The 21,733-nt window shown below is 44.5% G+C and overlaps 1 protein-coding gene across 5 annotated transcripts; it reads right to left on the bottom strand.

The window, feature by feature from the left end:
* Nucleotides 1-1,574: 1,574 nt before the first annotated feature.
* LOC147315344 (transmembrane 4 L6 family member 1) lies at nt 1,575-21,682 on the bottom strand. Of its 5 annotated transcripts, XM_086262635.1 has the most exons (7): nt 19,193-21,682; nt 19,069-19,100; nt 16,856-17,049; nt 4,799-4,867; nt 4,498-4,652; nt 4,151-4,343; nt 1,575-4,047 (listed from the first exon to the last, which is right to left on the bottom strand). In XM_086262635.1, the coding sequence occupies exons 3-7, from the start codon at nt 17,030-17,032 to the stop codon at nt 4,027-4,029; spliced, it is 615 nt and encodes a 204-aa protein (XP_086118761.1). In that variant the 5' UTR covers nt 17,033-17,049; nt 19,069-19,100; nt 19,193-21,682; the 3' UTR covers nt 1,575-4,026. The 5 variants fall into 5 exon arrangements, with proteins under 5 accessions (XP_086118761.1, XP_086118764.1, XP_086118762.1 ...); XM_086262638.1 differs by lacking the exon at nt 16,856-17,049 and having other exon boundaries at nt 19,069-21,682; XM_086262636.1 differs by lacking the exons at nt 19,069-19,100; nt 19,193-21,682 and having other exon boundaries at nt 16,856-17,467.
* Nucleotides 21,683-21,733: the final 51 nt, after the last annotated feature.

The following is a 21,733-nucleotide window of genomic DNA, read 5'->3' on the forward strand; positions in this document are numbered from 1 at the left end:
TAAAATTATATAGATGATGCCTAATTTGTAAGAACCTAAAAAAGTCCGTTTTACTTAACTGGTATTGATCTTTTATTGATTGGAAGTCCCTAAGAATTCCCTTATCGTAAAACATACAATATGCCGTTAAACCTTGTCCGCCTCCTCTCAGGTGAAGCAGCCCGACCGGTCCAACCTCTCGGAGAACAAACAGCCTGTAAAAATACCTGCACAGGTGGATTCCAGGTAGGGCATGGTGTCACATTTACAAGGAAACAAATGAGAGCAGATCATTAACTCTTTTTTCATTCTCAACAGGTGATGGCCTGGCCTGCATTTGTATAGCGCTTTTCTAGTCCATAGGACTTTACACTTACACTTTACACTTACACTTTACACTACATTCAGTCATTCACCCATTCACACACTGGCGATAGCAAGCTACATTGTAGCCACAGCTGCCCTGGGGCGCACTGACAGAGGCGAGGCTGCCGGACACTGGCGCCACCGGGCCCTCTGACCACCACCAGTAGGCAAACACGGGGTTAGTATCTTGCCCAAGGATATTTGGCATGCAGCCAGGATGCAGCCTGGGATCGAACCACCGACCTTCTGATTAGTGGCTGACCTGCTCTGCCACCTGAGCTACAGCCACCCCAGGTGATTGATAGATGGATTTTTTTGTCTGCTTATTTTGTTGGTTTTTGTTTTTTGCCCTTTATCCCCGTCCCTCTTCCCCGCTGTTTTTCTTTCCCTCTTTCTTTCTCCCCTTTCTTTTACCCAGGCTCTTTCGTCTTCAACCGTCAGTGACCTGCAGAGCAGCACCATGGCGAAGGTTTATCAGAGAGAAGTCTTCTGTGATATTATAATATGCCCCCTTCATCTCTCGAGCTCCCGTTTCATCTTAAAAGGCTGGAAGATGTTACAGAACTTCTAGACAGAAAACAATAATGGATTGGATTTATATAGCGCTTTTCAAGGCACTTTACAATGGCACTATTCATTCACTCTCACATTCATACACTGGTGGAGGCAAGCTACAGTTGTAGCCACAGCTGCCCTGGGGCAGACTGACAGAGGCGAGGCTGCCATATCGCACCATCGGCCCCTCTGGCCAACACCAGTAGGCGGTAGGGTAAAGTGTCTTGCCCAAGGACACAACGACCAGGACAGAGACCCCAGGGATTGAACCGGCGACCTTCTGGTTACAGATGCGCTTCCCAACCCCCTGAGCCACGGTCGCTCAAGTCCTTTAGAGGCTGTCTACGTGCTCAGATCTGACCGACAGTGAATCATTCATGGCGTGCAGGAAACATGATGAGAGCCTGATTAAGGACAGGGAGAAATGGGCTCCGATGTTAAATCAGCACAGACTGAGGGCTGATTAGACCAAAACCTTTACATGAAAAAGCTGAGAAACTTAAGAATCTTCTCTGGCTGGTGAATTGGGGTCTTTTTATGTGGTTAAAGTCACATCATGCACATGAATCCATGCTGGCTGCATGTATATATATCAACTAAAAATTGCACAGACTTGTAAAGATCATTTCTCATCGGTGCCTATTTTCATTTTTGCAGTGTTGTGTTTAACATGTCATCAAAGCTGTGCCACCTACATGCAAATGTATAATCAAAGGTAAACGTGTACACACAGACAGCTACACGCACAGTTTTACAGATATTTTTCTACTTCAAGCTCATGAATTCATAAGACAGTGTGTATGCCAGGCAGAGCAGACTAACATGACAGCCTCCTGACAGCTCCCGTACACAGGCAGCCTGCTTTGGGTTTTAGATATACAGTATATTTTGAAAGTTATTCAAGAGCAAGGGTGCGGAGGGAGCAGAAACACCACATGAATAAATAGAAATCAAACACTCACCGGCTGAGGTTTTGGCACTTTGAGCAGAGATATGGGGGAAGGTGTCAAGGGGTACGACAACAGGGTTTGACAAGGGGGCCATGACGGGCAGCAGACAAAATAAGAAAATAAATAAATAATAAAAAATACTTGTGTGATGATTGATCAATCAGCCCTCTGAGCCCTCCTGAGCTTCAGCTCATGTTGTCATGTCATGGTCTGTGGAGTGGACAGTAGTGGACCCAAAGACAGACACACGAAACGTGGAAACAGTGCTGATCTGAACAGAAAACGTGTCTTTTATTATGGCCGAAAACATGAACCACACACGAAAAAGAGAAACTAATCGCAAAAACCTAAACTGGGAAAATAAATACATGAAAACCAGGAACACTAGGAAATAGATATGAGACACGAGGAGCTTAGCAGATGATCAGACGACCAGCAGAGGGAGACAGAGGGCGTAAATACACAGAAAGGTACCGATGGAACCAGCTGCCAGATGAACATGACTCCACAGGGGAAGAAAAATTAAACACACCGAACATGGAACACGGGACTGTCAAAATAAAACAGGAAATAGGCAGAGTAAGACACTCGGACTAAACAAGTGAACAGGGAAGTGACAATGGGAGACGAGACACGGATCAAACTACGGAACACGTACAGAGGACACAACGGGCTGGGAGACATGACGCTGAACACAAGGAGAACATGGGAACAAAGCGGGGAAACAAGACACGTGGACACACACACACACAAGGCGTTACACTGAGACGGCAAGCGTAACTGGACTGACCCTGACCTCAAACACACCACCTACAGTCAGATCAGGAAGACAACCCCATTTTAACTCCACCCTCACAACCCATTAACCAGCCCACCTGCCTCAGCAGAGCCTGCCGTCACAGGGAGTGTGGGCCTCACTCGTGTCTGCATTTCACACTGCAGACGTGGCTCTGAAACAGCCGCTGCATTTAGCTGCTGAACCAGAGTCTGACTCCACTTTCATCCTCACGGCTCTACTTCCTGTTTGTCACATGATTAAAAAAGAAACCTGAGCCATGATCCATCGCACGTGTGTGTATGGTACTTGTCTACGTGCGTAGTCAGGGTGTGACCTCTGGCTCACTCACACATTAATGCAGTGGAGTTCACTTGGAGCTGTGCGTCTGAGCCCTGCTTCATCTGAGGTCACCTTGACATTCAGGGCCAAGGTCGTCCTTAAAAGAGGAGCGAGAGTCTCGAATAGTGTAATAGTGTTTGTTGGTGCATTCAAGTTTAAAAAGCTGAGCACCAACCACAATTTTATGTCAGCAACACAGTCCTGCAAAACCCCCAGACAGGTTGGAGTTGGAGTCATAATGCACCCAAATACAGGAGGAAAACTCAGCTTTATGTGCTGCAAGCTTGCAGATAAAACAGACTGAGACAGAACAGGATGGCTCAGGGTTCAAAGACGCCACACTGGACCATCATCCACATGGACCATAACTTCGAAACATTACACTGCAAACTCCACAAACACATGAATAAATACAGAGCGTTGTTGTTTGCGCTGTGTTGTTCTTATCTGAATGATCAGTGTAATCAGAACTGTGACATCTGCAGATATTATCTCTGCAACTAAAACCACAACATCTTTAACACTTTTAGTTTTATTTGTTTTTATGGATTATCACAAAAACACAAACAGCATAAGCGTATGCTTCAGCCAATAACTGTTGATTAGCCTTGTCTCGTGCTTTCTTTGTGGTAGATCTTTATTCTGTATACACTGAGATATCTGAATGCTAATCAAAATAAATTAATTAAAAAAATAAAAAGTTTAATAAAATGATCAGTAAACAACATAATCAATAAAAATCTGAGTTTAACTTTGAAAACAAAAATCAATGATTTAGTTGTTTTTTTTTAACCAAACATTTGAATTTGTTGAAGCTCTTATTAAGCACGAGGATATTATTTTATTATTGATTATTTAGCTTAACTGGATGTTTGAATAGTTTTATTCAGGAAAATAAATAAATAATTATTAAAAGGTACATGTACTGCAATCCTGCGTAAGGTCGAGGTATTTCAGGTTATTGATCTTCATGCTATTGATTATCTAAAGTGCATCAGTGAAAGACTTTTAATTTTAATTCTGTGTATCACAGTTGGAGCTCCCAGGATCGAACTCACGTCAAACTGAAACTGGACTGATCTGAAACATAGAAACACACACACACACGTGCGATATGAATAAACTGCTAAATCTGGAGCAGACGTTATAAATAGATGGTCCAAAGGTGTGTTCTCCCACAGACCTTACTGTGGGAGAGGCCCCGGCCCAGAATCAGGCCAAGTATGGAGTTCAGGATGTTGGCCCCACAGAGGACCGTCTGCAGTCCGCTCACAGTCCCCATCACACTGAACAGGACCAAGTTCCACTGGACCACCGAGCTGGGCTCCAAGCAGACCCCAGACCACAGAGTCCTGTTGAACAGGTATCCCGAGTGTCTAAGGAGACAGGAAAATATCTGCCCAAGAGTACAAGGAAACATCTGTCCGAGGCTACAAAGAAAACATCTTTGACATTACTCCGAGTGTCTGAGGACAGAGAGACAAGAAACCACTAAAACCAGTTCAGAACATCTGTGTGAGTGTGTCTCACCGGCCTGGGAGGGGCTGCAGCGGGACCCCCCAGGTGGGACCAGAGGAGTCGTTGTAGAGGCAGAGGGGACCCTGAGACAGACCAGTGGCACTGACCAGGGAGCAGGAGGCAGCAGAGAGCAGACAGAGGCAGGAGTAAAGCAGCTGGCACAACATCTGGAGAAGAGAGACGTGATATGACTGACAACATCTGGAGCAGCTCACACGTGTCAGAAAAATACAGATGTGGTTTCCAGATTTCACTTTGATAAAAAACATCTGTGATGAAAATCGGTGCGAGAGGGGGTGGAGCCTGAGGTCACCTGACTCCTGAACGCACAGCAGCCTCGGGTTCTGCTGCTCTGGACAAAGGCTCGAGCTCCAAGTAGAACCTGAAATCAGAGTTTAAAAATTCTAGTTAAACTGTTACACCTTGATTTCATTTTCTACTTTAACTTTGTTGAGGTCCAATCACAAAGAGGAACATAAAAACACATCATCAGTAAGCAAATTATACTGATGCAAATGTAACTGACAAGTAAATGGTAAAATGGTAAATGGACTGATTCTTATATAGCGCTTTTCTACTCTCCCGGAGTACTCAAAGTCAATACAATGAGTCAAAGGTCAAACATTAAAATCCCAAATGACAAAATGTACTGTACCAGACGCAGCACAGTTATTATCGACAGTCACTGAGCAGATAAAACCACAACCAGGAACACACAAAAAATCCTCAGTAAGGAACTTGTACTAACACAAATTCAGCCATTTAAAATAACATGAATATGAAGGATATGGCTGGATTGTCTCAGGGGCATCTTTACACAACCTGCACCTGGTGTGATAGACTCCAGCCTCTGTGGATCTCAGAGCTTGTTCTTCTGCTGCCATGATTAGTGCCTCTGTGCTGTCTTTCAGTCCAGCTTTGTCCAGCCACTGGTAGGATTTCTGGATATCAGTCACTTACTCTACCTGCTGGTGGTACATACCGTGCAGGGGCCCGTCCTTCCATGATGGTGCCTCCTCTTGCTCCTCTTCGTTCTCACGTTTCTGCTGCCTGAGGTAACTGACACCAGACCCAGCACGATCGTGGCTCAAGAGTTGGGAGTTTGCCTTGTAATCGGAAGGTTGCCGGTTCGAGCCCCGGCTCGGACAGTCTGTCGTTGTGTCCTTGGGCAAGACACTTCACCCGTTGCCTACTGGTGGTGGTCAGAGGGCCCGGTGGCGCCAGTGTCCGGCAGCCTCGCCTCTGTCAGTGCGCCCCAGGGTGGCTGTGGCTACAATGTAGCTGCCATCACCAGTGTGTGAATGGGTGGATGACTGGATATGTAAAGCACTTTGGGGTCCTTAGGGACTAGTAAAGCGCTATATAAATACACGCCATTTACCATTTGAGGTGCTGACATTCAACGGTCCCCAACCTCCTTCCTTCCACTTAGCGTACAGCCTCAGGGTGCTGGACTTGGGGTGAAACCCTCCGTGCATGGTCAGGAGCTTTCTTGCCTTGATGTCAGTGGCTTCTATCTCCTCCTTTGGCCAGCTTATTATCCCAGCAGGGTACCTGATCACAGGTAGGGCGTAGGTGTTGATAGTCCTCAGGACTTGCCTGACGCTCTGCAGGTACTTGGTGGTTGCAGCTTTCCTAGCGGCCTCTTCATGGTTCCCATTTGCCTGTGGGATCCCCAGGTACTTGTAGCTGTCCTCGATGTCTGCAATGTTGCCTTCTGGTAGTTCGATCCCCTAAGTTTGACTACCTTCGTCTAAAACTGCTCCGTGTCCACACTATCATTTTCAAAGAGTTGTTCGTCCACATTGAAACAGCCAAAAACGCTTACGTTCCAGTACTGTACATGCACGTAAAGTAACACAATTCAACCTCCCTCATTTCTTTCTGCTGTTTTTTTACTTTGCGGCTCTTTGAAACATCGCGGCAAAATGTGAAGGAAAAGCACCAAATCTTTTAAATGGACTGACAATGAGGTGGAGTTGTTGCAGCGAGTAATATGAGAGTGCAAAGTTGCAAAAACGAGTGAGAATTAAAGAATTGGAAGAAAAGCTATCTGGAGCATGTACAGACTGATATTAACCTTTAATAGGTCTGTCAAAACTGACAGCAAACAAAATGCTGTCCACCACCTTAGTTGAATTGGTCACATGACTGCATCACATGACTAAAATGCATCATGGTTTTACAAAGCCTCCATTTTCACAGTCCACACCACAACGCAAAAGCTGCGTTTTTCAAACGTATCTGCTTTGGAGAGCATTTTCAAAAAGCTCAGTTTTCCTTGACCGAAAACGCCGTCTCAGTGTGGACGGGAGGCCAAAACAGAGAGAAAAAGATCAAAACGTATTAGTGTAGACATGGCCTTTTTGTCTGTGTGCGTGCGTGTGAGGATGTGTGGCTTGCGTTCAGCCTGAGGAAATGTCCTTTCACCCAATTAAGCGAAGATCAACAGTCTGCAGCCTACGCAGGTGGCCTGGAGGGAACTGGTGAGAGAGTTAGGGAGTCTCGTTGTTGCTATCAGGGGAGAATTTGTTGTTGTTCTCGTCGGCATTGGTCTTCAAGCGTCCAGCTGCCGCTGATAAGCTAGGGCCAAACCAGCTCAGATCAGCAAGAACCCCGTTGTCATGGTTCTGAATAGGTAGATGTCTTCAATGTCCTCGATAGACAGACCCGCCAGCCACACGACGCGCCACTTCTGCTACCCATCCATCGTGTATCCAGCAGGGAATGTCCCTCCACTGGGGCTCTCTCGAACCCAGGCTCCTCGTAGAGAAGAGAGTGTCAACTGCACTCAGGGACCAGTTGATCAAATCAACAGTTATAATTCTTCTTAACTTTTTAGAGAACAAGAACGAGACTGAAAGGATCTCTGAGGGTTAGAGTTAGACGAGACTAGACAAGGACATAGGAGCTAAGCAGGAAAGACAAGGGAGAGAGAGGCGTCCGCCTCCCCCAAGAGCTGAAGTATCAGTATCAGTATCATCAAGCTTTATTTGTCGCCACATGCAGGGCACATAAATGTCCACAGCACAACATTGTGAAAGACATGACAAGCCACAGGATTGGGTGGGGGGTGAGGAGTAATCCGAAGCGAACACAGCAGCCGCCCTGCACAGCGCTACCATTCCAGCGTGGCACACAGACCCGCCGTGTTCCCCCGCAGGAAACAAGCATCGAAGGCGTTTGGAAAGGGAGGGGGATGAGTGCGTGCTTATCAGTGTAAGTGTGTGTGTGTGCGTGTCCATAGTTCAGCTGAGACAGTGTCCTTCGCCCTATCAGGCTAAGTAAACAGTCCTCCAGCCAATCCAGGTGGCCTTGCATGGGATGGGAAGAATAGCCGTAACACAGTCGTTATCAGGGAGTGATAGTTCAGCTCCAGCCTTGGGCCTGCAGCTGGCGCCGTGATGGGGGTTCGCAATTTCGATATTGATTTTGTAAATTTCCATGCGAGCAGCCCAGGAGAATTTTCAGGCTGCTCTTTAACACTCTGATGCTGGTCTCTCAATCTCCCGTTGGAGAGCCGCGAGCCTCCCCATGATGGTATCAAACTTCTGTTCCATGGTGTTGTCGTTCTTTTGATTCTGAGACTTCACAACTGCAGTGATCCGTTCCGCGATGTGTTCCAACTGTCGCTCAAGGGTGTCATTGTGAGCAGGCCTCTCTCTGATGTTTCCCCTCATACGCTCAATGGTGTTGTTTTGAGCCTTCACAGCAGCTGCAAGCGTCTCCAAGGTGTTGACCATATTACGTTCGTTGTGAGAGGTCGCGCCTCATCCCATCGCTTCGATTCCAGCGGGCAGCCTTGGGGGGGTTTGAACAGCCGGTTCCGCTCTCTTATTTCTCCGATAAACCAGGGCTAAGCCAACTCCGATCAGCATGAACCCTGTTATCACGGTTCCGAATAGATAGATATCTTCAGCGTCCTCGATCGACAGTCCCGCCAGGCACACGACCCTCCAGTTCTGCCACCCGTCCATCGTGTATCCAGCAGGGAAAGTCCCTCCAGGGTACTCGGGCTCTCCCGAGCCCAGACTTCTCGTTGAGAAAAGGGTGTCAATAGCATTCAGAGACCAGTTGATCAAATCCATAATTCTCTTTAGGTTTTAGAGAACGACAGTGAGAGACTGTTCCAGGGAAAGTAAATGCACACAAGACAAGGACATAGAGGCTAAGCAGGGAAGATAAGGGTAAGGAGGAGAGGAGTGGAAAAACACATGGCCTCTATTGCTGTTCGCCACGTCCCCACTGAGTTCCTGATGAGGGCTCTTAGGATCCTGTTGATCTGTTGTAGACAGGTCTAGGCATTCCAGGATCCAGGTGTGGGGCATTGAGTCAGGTTTTCTTGTAATCCATCCAGGCAGTGCACAGGTTGGTCAGTCTGGTCTTGCAGTCTCGGCTGACTGTTCAGTCTACCAGTAGCTGGTGTTTTGCTCCTCTGGTATTCCTGCCAGTTCCTTTTTGTGTCCCGCTCATGTTGTGACCCATGTGCCTGTTCATCTTAGCCGCTATGATGCCTGACAGGAGCTGCCACGTGGTGCTGAGGCAGGTTATTGGCCGGTAGTTGGAGGGGATTGGTCCCTTCTGGGGGTCCTTGGGGATCAGGACTGTCCTGCCTTCAGTTAGCCATTCTGGGTGACTAGCTGCTGGTTCCCCAGCCCCAGGATGCAACAAAGACACCGGTAAGTTAATGGGCAGCGGGCTGTGTGCTTATGTACTCCAGGACCGGTGCCATAACAGCAGATTATGGAGCACCTTATGGCGCGTGTGCAATTTTCACTGTATATGTACAATGACAATAAAGGGCTATTCTATTCTACATGGAGGAAGAGAATATCTCCTGCTCAGAAAACAAACAGAAGCTGAACATCCTAAAACCAAAGAACTCATCATGGACTTCAGTAGGCACAGACAGGTCCACTCTCATTGTAAATGGAGAACAGGTGGAATTTGTCTCCACCTTCAGGTTTCTGGGCACTCACATCTCGGCTGATCTCACTCAGACCCACAACAGCATCGCCCTGAAGGCCCAGCAGTGGCTGCGCTTGTTCCGTGTCCTGAGGAAGAATAACCTGGACCAGGAGCTGCTAATGCTCTTCAGTGGAGAGCGTGCTCTCCTCCTGCCTGGTGTTTGGTACTCAGGGGCCACGACTGAGAGCAGGAAGGCTGCACAGAGGGTCATTAAAACACCAAAAACATCCCTGGCTGCCCTCTGACACCCCTGGAGGTCATCGCCTGATCCTCCTGTCTCAGGAAAACCAGGGCTATCACAGGTGACCCCCGGCACCACCTGTTTGACCCATTGCCCTCCGGTCGGCGCCTCTGGTCAGTCAGGTCCCACACACTCACTAACAGCTTCTTCCCCGGGGCCATTCGGACTGTTAACAAACACCATCTCAGCCATGGTCTGAGTGGCCCTGATCACTCAGCCACTCACACACAGACTCTACCCAGACCATGTCCTCTGCACTACTTCCAAGCGCTTGGAACTTGTTCTTCTAATGCAGCGGTTCCCAAACTTTATTTGCTGGGCCCCCCTTTGTTTTACAAGAAAAATGTCCCCCCCGCGCGGGCACAAGCACATCCTCCAACCACACACGCACACATTTTGCTCCATTGCGGTTTATTTCACACCTCAAACATTTTGTAAACAATTAAGCAAATACAAGTAAACAGCAATAAATTACAGGCAGTAATAAAATAAACGACTAACTCTTTTAAGCTGTCCGCACCTACACGGGTGTTCTTGAACACGCAGCTGTTTCGTTCACGTAAACAGCGTTTCAAATCACCGAAAACTGAGATTTTTTAAAACTCCTTTTTGCGTTTACGTCACGCAACGTCAAAGCTATGTGCCTTTATTCACGTCACGCTGTGCGCCACGTTATTGTTTACATGAGATGAATCACAGAATGGCAGATAGAGACGAAATACTGTTAATCTGACTGTCTGCAGGTTTTACACGCAGTTACTGTCCCTCAATTTACAAAGGCAGAGGCGTCACGCTGTGATTATTTTACGTGTAGTTGTTTTTTTCCTGTGTAATAATATTCAACATTGCTATCAATACATTTTTCAAAAATGCCTCTCTGCGCAAAATTGGTTTAAAAACATAAACAGCTGTGGGATCCTGTTTGTCTGTGATTTGAACAGCCCAGCGCTGCTCCCGACAGGGAAAACCAACCCTGCAGGGAGACCTACCTCAGCACTTGTGCAGGTGAAGCCAAAGGGAAGATTTGCTTCACCATATTTTCTAGTCTTTGGCTTAGAATGAAGTTGGTTTGGAAACATATTCAGCGATGCTTCAGCTCCTGCTTTGCGTTTCTGTGGCCGCCCCGTGCTAGCAGTGTCCAAGCGTTGTTTGTTTGTTTTCCCTTTTCATACCGCCCCCCTGCAATGGCTCTGCACCCCCCCTAGGGGGCGGGCCACACACTTTGGGAAGGTCTGTTCTAATGTGTGCCTTTCTCTTGTTCTCTACATGTCTCTCATGTCTGATATTTGTCTCTGCTGTCTTACTATTTATATTTCATATCTGGACAGTTGATAGGGAGCACCCACAGTTTCATTGTATATGTACAATGTCAATGTGTTTATTCTATTCCATATAAGCAAATAGATTAGCTCTGCAGTTTTGGTTGGTTTATTCTAAATTCAAGCTCCATTGGATGGAGCAAAGCTGCTCTCTCCAAATGTTAATAAGTAAGTAAGTAAAATTTATTTATATAGCACATTTCACAGATAAAAATCACAAAGTGCTTTACAGTAAGATCAGACATACAAGTTAAAATTAATTCAATTAATTAAAAGCCCGTTTGTATAAAAATGTCTTCAGCTGCTTTTTAAAGGAGTCAGTAGAGTCTAGACAGCGTAAAGACAACGGCAGAGAGTTCCACAGCCTCGGTGCCTGAAAAGCCCGATCCCCACGTGTTTTAAACCTAGTACGTGGGACCACCAGTAGCCTCTGACCTGAAGACCTAAGTGCTCGGGATGAAACATGAGGTTTCAACAGGTCAGAGATATACTGGGGAGCTTCACCGTGCAGAGCTCTAAAAGTTACAACTAAAATTTTAAAATGAACCCTAAAATTTACAGGCAACCAATGAAGAGAAGCCAAAACTGGAGTAATGTGTGACCTCTTGTTTGTACCAGTTAAAAGTCTTGCCGCTGCATTCTGTACAGACTGAAGGCGATCCAGAGCTGATTTGTTGAGACACCTAAAAAGATCGTTACAATAATCCAAACGAGAAGAGATAAAAGCATGAGTAATCATCTCAAGTTCTGCCTTTGACACCAGGGCCCTATTTCAGAAAGCCGGTTTAGAAAACTCAGAGTGAAAAACGATACTCAGGGTTGAGTAACCCCGAACTGTCCAACTCGGAATATTCGGTTTTAGAAAGGCTGATAACAATTAGTTCAGTCAACGCGGAGTTGCTTTAACCCCAAATTAAGCGCGCGCACGAGGATACATAAAGCCCTGATAAGCGGAGCACAGATTAAGCGAGTCACCATGGAGACGGAGGGAAAGAAGGCGCGGTCAATGTATCTTACAGCGCTTGAGGCCGAAATTCTGATGGCAGCATATGCCGATAACATGCAAATTTTGCGGAAAAAAAGTAACACAGCCTCAGCTGCAAAAGAAAGGGAGCATGCATGGCAAAACATAGCCGACAGAGTCAATGCGTGAGTGTTAATTTAAACATTGATCGAGGGATTTCCACCCATTTAACACGTTATTTTATTATATTTTTTATTTTTTATTTCATACATTTTATTTTGTGATGTGATGTGAGCGCAGGTGCAACCCAACAGGCCCCAAACGTTCCTGGCAGCAAGTAAAGATGAAATATAAAAATATAGTCCAAACAGGTAAGGTGTAATTGTATTATGAGCCATAGTGCTTGGTCTGTTTGTCCGATGTAAATCAATTGCAGTTAGAGGCTACATTAATTTTCTTTCTGTAAGCACTTATTGAAATTATCTGAGCACATTACAAGTACATATTTGCTTACTCTGTATGCTCAAATGTGACCTGTTATAGCCAACAGAAAAAAAGCGGAGGCCCGAAAAACAGGTGGGGGTCCTCCACCACCACCACCACTCACAGAGCCTGGCCACTTGGCTTCCACATTTGTGATAATGTTGGCAGCATCACATATGATCTTCACAGTGCAGAGAACACAAATTAGCATCCATTACTATAATGAAATAATTTGTTAGTTTGACATGCTACAGGGAACTATGTACCTGCACATTAATGCTGTGGAAAGACTTCCTGTTCACATAGTCTCCTTCATTTACTGAAGGAGCAGTGATTGGAATGTGAGTGCCATCTATACAGCCAATCACGCCTGGGAACCGTGGGAATAAATGTAAAATTTAAGTAGTAGTTCAAGTATCACCACATCATGAATTAAGTTTCGTTCATCCTGATACCTGCAATTTTGTGGCATCCCTCTTTGATAAATCTTGTGGGTCTATGACCGGGGAACACCACAAACGAGTACAGGAGACGTTTCAGTGCAACTGTAACATTCCTGACTGCCCGACAGACGGTAGCCTTGGAAACGTGCTCAGCGTCACCAATATTATACAGAAAGCTCCCGTTTGCAAGAAACCGAAGTGCGATACAAATAATATGTACAGAACTGAGAGCATGTCCGCGATGTGTCACATGAGCAATATTAGGCCTGAGGATGTTATTCAAATGAATTATAGATTGTGCTGAAAAACGGTAACGTTCGCACAGAAAATCATCAGGAAATGATAAAGTGTCCAAACGCGCTCTAATCACTCTCTCCCGGCGGAGAGCTCTGCGGAGAATTTGGGCTTCAACATCTACTGGCTCTTCAAGGAAGGAGCACGCCATGTCTGACACTTCCTACAGTCAGGTTTCTGACAAAGAGGCGGAGAACGTCAGGGTTAGTTGAAGCTAACCTGCTAGGGGGCAGGTTAGCTTCACGGAGTGTGTCGTCATAGTAACTCACTCAGAATTAATCTAAACTCGCTTTGTGAAACCGGAAACCCAGAGTTTCCGTTAACTCAGGGTATACTTACTCAGAGTTTGCTCTAAACCGGCTTCCTGAAATAGGGCCCAGTAGCCTGAGTTTAGAAATGTTTCTTAGATGATAAAAACAGTTCCGGACAAGTTGTTTAGAGTGTTTCTCAAGAGACATCGAACTGTCAAATATAACACCTAAGTTTCTGAGACTCGACTGAAATGAAGGGTCTAAAAAACTGATATGCTGCCTAATTTCTGAGAGCATGTGATCAGGTGCAATAATCAAAGTTTCTGTTTTATCTGCATTTATCTGAAGGAAACTGTCATTTAACCATTGTTTGATTTCTGACAGACAATTATTTAAATAAGACAATTTATACAACTCAGAAGCTTTGAAAGAACAGTACAACTGAATGTCATCAGCATAGAGATGATAAGAAATATTATTGTAACGTCTGATAATGTGGCCTAGAGGGAGGATATACAGCAAAAAGAGAATAGGACCTAAAACAGATCCTTGAGGTACCCCAGAAGACAGAACTGATGTTTCCGACAGCACATGATTTATACAGACAGTAAAGGATCTCTCAGATAGATACGACATAAACCATTTTAAAACAACGCCAGTAATCCCAAACAAGTCCTTCAGCCTATTTATCATGATGCTGTGATCAACAGTATCAAAAGCAGAGCTGAGATCCAACATAACCAGAACAGTGTACTCTCCAGAGTCTGCTGCCATCAGAATGTCACTAGACACTTTAAGCAAAGCGGTTTCAGTGGAGTGCAATTTGCGGAAACCAGACTGGAAAATGTCCAGAACATTGTTCTTTTCCAAAAAGTTGTTAAGTTGTTCTGCAACTGTTTTTTCCAAGATCTTTGACACCAATGGTAGTTTTGATATTGGCCTGTAACTGCTTGGAAGAGATGGATCCAAATTTGGTTTCTTTAACATTGGTTCAACAATAGCTTGTTTAAAATAGCTAGGAACTGAGCCAGTATAAAGAGAAGTATTAATTATTTCCAGAATACAGGGGCAAATAGAATCAAACACACTAATGAAATGATGTTCCTTTACTTGTTTAACAGCAACATTTTCAAACACCTTTGAAACCACAGGTAATACAGGTAACAGGTCTGTACCCAAAGTTAATTCTGTTCATCTGGACTTTTCAGTGGGAGAAACGTTTCATCATCATCAGGCGACTTCTTCAGTCTCAGCTGACTGCAGGTTTCAACCTTATAAACAGGACATTTGTACAATGACTGAAGCCAGCCCACTGAGGAACAATGGGCTGGGAGGTCAGTTAATGATCATTAATATGCAAGTTTTCAATTCAATTAAATTCTATTTATACAGCACCAAATCACAACAACAGTCGCCTCAAGGTACTTTATACTGTAAGGTATAAAATACTATAAACAGAAAAACAACAAAAATCATAATGAGCAAGCGCTTTGGAAACACTGGGAAGGAAAACCTGCAGGGGGGGCTATCTGCCCCGAGCTGTGAATGAATCACTCAATGAAATATGGGAACGTATGGAACGCTGCACTGAGGTCTAGCAGGACAAGCACAGAGATGAGTCCACTGTCAGAGGCCATAAGATCATTTGTAACCTTCACTAAAGCTGTTTCTGTGCTGTGCTGAGCTCTGAAACCTGACTGAAACTCTTCAAATAAACCTCTGCAGATGATCTGTTAGCTGTTTGACAACTACTCTTTCAAGGATGTTTGATATGAAAGGAAGGTTGGAGATTGGCCTATAATTATTGAGCAGTCTTGTATAGGGATGGGTATCGAAACCCGGTTCTTGTTGAGAACCGGTTCCCACTGTTTCAGTTCCTTGGAATTGTTTGCCATTTTTGCAAACGATTCCCTTATCGATTCCAGTCGCCCCGAATGACGTCACCACGTTGCGGAGCGTCATTTACCTGGCAGGAAACACGGCGGCTCAAACGCTCAAAAGTTTGGTTATACTTTACGAGAACGGATGACAACAGGGCAACTTGCAATACTTGCAAAGTAGATGTTTAAGGGAGGAAACACTACGAATATGCAAAAGCATTTGCTCACAAAACACGCGATGACCTTAAATGAATGTCGTGTTTTTAATTCCACTCCGGACTCGTGAATCTCAACCCAGCAGCAGCGGTAACGTTTGCACGTCCTCTCCCGTTAATGCGGCAGGTAAATAATCAACAACAGTGCATATTATGTTAGTGCGATCTGCCTTATTACAAACCTGCCATTACTGTGCATTTAGGTGACCATGATGAGACAGACAGAGTCTGGCTCAGATGCTGGCAGTTCTCGCTGCAGTCTACCCGTAGCGTCTCCTTTCAGGCCAGGATAGACGAATGTCACCCAGCAGTGTCTAAGTTTGTGGTCAAAGGCTTGCACCCGTTTGCCACAGCAGATGATTTTCAGTAAGTGAATGTGTGTAATTGTAGGCAGGAACATTACTGTTGTGTAATTGCTACAGAATAATTTATGTTAAACTTTGTTATTGCTACAGAAGAATATTTATTTTATTATTTTACATTTACATTTTGTTTTCCTGGGGACCCTGTGACACCCCATTGAAGAGCCGCAGGCTGGATCTCTTAAGATCTCACTGTTGGGTTTGTAAGGCCATGTTACTCCTAAATTTCTCTCTTGTTCAAAGAGAAGATATAAAACAAAGTTCTAAGCTAATCAACCTTAGTGTTCTCCTTTTTAAAAATAATCAATAAAGAATCGAATTGTTAAACAGAATCGAAACTGGAATTGGAATCGTGAAAATCAATACCCATCCCTAGTCTCGTAGGATTGAGGTGTAGTAGACACACTGATGTTTTGGAGAAAGTCATTACTTAAGTTAACTCAGGAAGAAAGATTGGAGAAAGAGTCTAAAGAAGAATAAGCAGTCTACAGACTTCTGTTACGGCAGCTCTGCGCAGTAGTTACTTTTGAGGGAATAATATTATATTCTGTATATTCCTCATGTTGTTTACTTTGTTCTTTTTAATCGTACTATGTGATTGTGACTATCACATCATATTTTGCATCTAAATATCATGTCACACTTGACCTCTGATCTCACTTTTACATTTCACATCTGCCTTTGTTTCAGGTTGACCCCAATCGTTTCCTAGATGTGAAGGCACCAGAGTTTGAAGCTTAGTTTCAAAGACAACAGACATTTTATAAAAGCTGACCTTATTTAACTTTGAGGAAGAGATGAAAGGTCCAAAGTAAGGCGATATGTAGAATCCCTACTTTGGCCTACTGATCTGAAGGTCACATACACAAACACACATGGATGGCATGTTAAAGTAGTACATGTATATATATTAAGTATAAGAACCAGTCCATGTATGCACACACACTCACCAGGAAGCCAGAGCCCCACAGTCCTGTGGCCCAGGTAGCCTCTCTAGTCACATGACCGTCCAACAGGAACTGGATCTTCAGCTCAGGAACCAGTAGCAGGATGTTGCACAGTATGCAGACAATCGCCATGGGAACTAGAGACACGCCCACACATCGCAGACACCTTGATACGCACATCTAGATTTTTATAGAAACTGCACATGAAAACAGTCATGAGATTAACCGGCGAGTCTGAAGGTAAAAACACATCCTTCATAGTATTATCATTTCTTCTAAACTAAATATCTAACATCCGACTCCTGTAATTTTAATCGCATTATCTGACTCTTCTAATATGACTCTGTAATCTTGGTAGTGTGGTTACTCTAATCCAGACCTTCCCAAAGTATGGGGCTGCCCCCTAGGGGGGGTGCAGAGCCATTGCAGGGGGGGCGCGGTATGAAAAGGGGTGGGAAAAAAAACAACGCTTGGACACTGCTAGCACGGGGCGGCCACAGAAACGCAAAGCAGGAGCTGAAGCATCGCTGAATATGTTTCCAAACCAACTTCATTCTAAGCCAAAGACTAGAAAATATGGTGAAGCAAATCTGCCCTTTGGCTTCACCTGCACAAGTGCTGAGGTAGGTCTCCCTGCAGGGTTGGTTTTCCCTGGGTTCTCCAAATCACGGACAAACAGGATCCCACATTCTTGATTTTTAGTTCACAAACACTTGTTGTAATGACTAACTGCTCCTGACATGTTGGAGATGTTTGCTCTTTATACAGTAAAGTTACAGCAGGATACAAATAACATCAGGCTGATCCTGCCACGATTTGTTCCCTCTGTCACAGACTAACAGGATCCCACAGCTGTTTATGTTTTTAAACCCATTTTGCACAGAGAGGCATTTTTGAAAAATGTATTGATGCAATGTTGAACATTATTACACAGGAAAAAACCAACTGCACGTAAAATAATCACACTGTGACGCCTCTGCCTTTGTAGATGGAGGGACAGTAACTGCGTGTAAAACCTGCAGACAGTCAGATTAACAGTATTTCGTCTCTATCATTCTGTGATTCATCTCCTGTAAACAATAACGTGGCCACAGCGTGACGTGAAAAAGGCACATACCTTTGACGCTGCCTGACGAACTCTGTATTCTTCGTCCACACGTAAACGTAAAAACTGAGTTTTAAAAAATCTCAGTTTTCGGTGATTCGAAATGCCGTTTAGGTGGACGAAACAGCTGCGTGTTCAAAACCACCCGTGTAGGTGCGGACGCAGCGTAAAAGAGTTTATTTTATTACTGCCTGTAATTTATTGCTGTTTACTTGTATTTGCTTAATTGTTTACAAAATGTTTGAGGTGTGAAATAAACCGCAATGGAGCAAAATGTGTGCGTGTGTGGTTGGAGGGTGTGTGTGTGTGTGCGCACGCGGGAGGGGGGGAGCGCGAACATTTTCCTTGTAAAACAAAGGGGGGCCCAGCAAACAAAGTTTGGGAACCGCTGCTCTAATCTGACTCCTGTAATCTGTTTTTTGTAATCTTGCTCCTATACTCTGACTCTAGTCTGACCCTGTATTCCAGCGCCTGTAATTTGCCGTAATATGCCTCCTGTGATTTGACCCATATAATCTGGTTCTATAATGTCTTTCAATATGACTCCTGTAATTTGACTTTGTGATCAGGTTCCTGTAAAATGAGTCCTCGTTTCAGATTCCTGTTATTGGATTCCTCTAATTATGCTGTGATGTGACTCGTTTAATCTGGTTCTTTAAAAACTTATTTATAAACTTACAAAATCATCCTTGAAATGTCATTGAAATAATCACATTCATATTTCTGTCAATATCAGTAAAGTCATAGTCTGAGTCGAGTCTGAATTCATTGAATAATCATTATTAATAATACAAACCTGTTTAAATAAAAACATTGATTCAATCATACAGATTAATAATCACTCATTCTTCAATCCTCGAGTGTTTAAATCACTAAATAATAATATAATTACAAAACTGTGTGATCATGTATCATTCAGGTCAAATCTCATCAAAGTAAAAGCATGAATAAAGGCTCCTTCTATTTGCACTTATATGTTGAAATTATCAAACTCATTTACAAATATAATTTCTCAGTTTATTTAGTAAGATGATTTTTTAAATCTGTGACAGTACACAGGCTTTGAGCAACAGTAATATGTTTCTATTAATAATAGCAGAAGTCGACTCACCGGGAAGGCTGACTGACGATCCACTTCAGACTCTGAGGAACAACCACAAATATCTATCAGCACATGCACCAGGACACGCCTCCCGCTATTACGCATGCAGGAAGTACAAAAGATGGAAACTTACCCTCAACAGGACCGGCTTGGTATCAAACTGGAAAAACAGAAATAAACAGGATGAAATCAGACCTACAAACACACACATGATGCGACGCAGCAGCTGGTGATTCTGCTTCTGTAGCTCAACACGAGGAGGGAGGTTTTTCAGGGTGGATTCCTATTAGTCGATTCTGTCACCACTGATCGTGACTGGTCAGCCGGACGGCATAAAGGTAGAACATGACTGGTCCCGATTACATCGAGGCCTTGAAAGACATGATATATTAGAAGGTAATTATTTGGAGGTTTTGGTGCATTTGTAGACAGAACTAAGTTCACAGCTCCAGAGGCTGGACTGAGAAAGACCTCCTAACAGTCAGGAGGTCAGAGGTCACAGGCCACTCAAAGATCAAATCAGTGCCTGTTCAGCTCAGATGTTTCTGCTGCTTTTCTCTGTAATCAAATCAAAGAGTTTTATTGTCACAGCACATGTGAGTGAAATTCTTGTGTGCCAGCTTCACAAGCAACAGAGCTGCAAAATGCAAGAAACAACCAAATATAAGAGCAGGAATGTGAGAATGATGAGACGTATGCAGGTTACTAGATACGTATACTCATTCATCCCACGTGTGTGGGTACAGACAGCAGCTGATCGGTTCTCAGCCCACAGTGGACAGGCGAGCTCACACTACATACTTCAGAGCGAGCGCCCGAGCTTATGTGAGTGAAAAAGAAAAATCTCAGTGAGACATCAGTTTCTGTGCCGCCTGTACGTCAAAGAGGCCACGCCCCTAATGCTACAAACTTTAAAGCTTAAACAGGTAAGATAGAAAAACATCCTCTTCTGATGAACTGGAGTAAACTTTGGTCCACAGCAGCGTCTCCTCTGGAGTTTTTGAGTCACAGTCCGAGGAACCTAAATGGCGAGCCGAGGCGCCCGCGTTGAAGCATCCTCATCAATCAGGCCTGATGTGGTCGACTTCCTCACATTTTCTCGTGGAGCTCATTAGGTCACACAGCGGAAACCATGACTCCTTGGGGATGTTGACATCAGTTACCAAGGTCACATGACCGCAGGGAACGCAGAAAGCCGTGTGGCGATGTAACTTCCTGTTAGACCATACGCAGTGACCTGGTTTCTGACCCCGAGTCTCTGACCTGCTGATGCTTTCTGTTCCTCAGTCTGAGGTCATGTCAAGTCAAAGTTTATTTATATAGCACATTTAAAAGACCAGTGTACATCAAAGTGCTTCACGATAAAACTGCAATGCGGGCAGAACAAATAGTACAATTATACTTAAAATTGCATTTACATGGTGTAGTGCAGGCCGAATGAAAGTCACACTAATTGTTTTCAAAAGCTAAGTTGAACAAGTGTGTTTTCAAATGGGATTTGAACGACTGAATTGATTCCGATGTACAGATTTCCACTGGGAGATTATTCCAGAGTCCAGGGGCAGCGATGGCAAAAGCACGGTCACCTCTGGTTTTTAAACGAGACCTTGATTGCATTAGGAGCAGTTGGCTGGAGGATCTTAGTGCTCTCTTTGGGTTGTACAGATCAAGCAGATCAGTTAGGTAGCTAGGGGCCAGGTTATTTAGAATTTTAAAAGTGAGCAGCAGTTTGAAATCAATGCGATATTTGATGGGAAGCCAGTGTAGTTTAGCGAGGACAGGGGTGATCTGCTCATGCATTCTGGTGCTGGTTAAATGGTAAATGGCCTGTATTTGTATAGCACTTTGCTAGTCCCTAAGGACCCCAAAGCGCTTTACACATCCAGTCATCCACACATTGGCGATGGCAGCTACATTGTAGCCACAGCCACCCTGGGGCGCACTGACAGAGGCGAGGCTGCCGGACACTGGCGCCACCAGCCCCTCTGACCACCACCAGTAGGCAACGGGTGAAGTGTCTTGCCCAAGGACACGACAGACTGTCGGAGCCAGGGCTCGAACCGGCCTAATTGATAAAAGCTTTTTTTTTTGCACAGTGGATGCTTGCTTCTTTAATTTAAAAGAACTATCCATGAGCACGCCGAGGTTACCGGCAGAATGAGAAAGAACCCATTGTATCAGTTAGCTGGCCCAGGGAAACGCAGCTATCAAAACAATAATTTCTGTTTTGCTTTCATTTAAGATAAGAGAATTCTGGGATAGCCAGTCTTTTAACCGCCTGCAGACATTCAAACAAAGGCAAGAATGTGGACGGGGCATCCAAATTTAGAGGAAGGTACATTTGGATATCATCTGCGTAGCAAAACCATCTAAAGGGTTCAAAAGTTTTAAAAAGCTGAAGTGTGATCTGTGTTTCTCTGCTTTTCCAGCCAATCAGGACACAGTACCTGAGTCACTTTGTAATGTCTAACGTTTACCTGGATTCTTTATTCTTCTACCTGTCTCTCACCTGTGGGAGCAGCCAGCAGACCCACAGTCCTCGCTCTGACTGCTGGATCGTTTCACACGGTTTTCGTTTATTCATGTATTTAATGTCAGTGTTTAATATGTCTCACACACACACACAGCTGTATGTGCAGATCTACATAGAATTAACTCTACTGTGAGACACACG

This window comes from Aulonocara sp. 'chitande type north' Nkhata Bay, linkage group LG14 (genome assembly GCF_057382095.1).
Source record: "Aulonocara sp. 'chitande type north' Nkhata Bay isolate Kocher_YH1m ecotype deep benthic linkage group LG14, A_spYH_male_GT1.1, whole genome shotgun sequence".
NCBI lineage: Eukaryota > Metazoa > Chordata > Actinopteri > Cichliformes > Cichlidae > Aulonocara > Aulonocara sp. 'chitande type north' Nkhata Bay.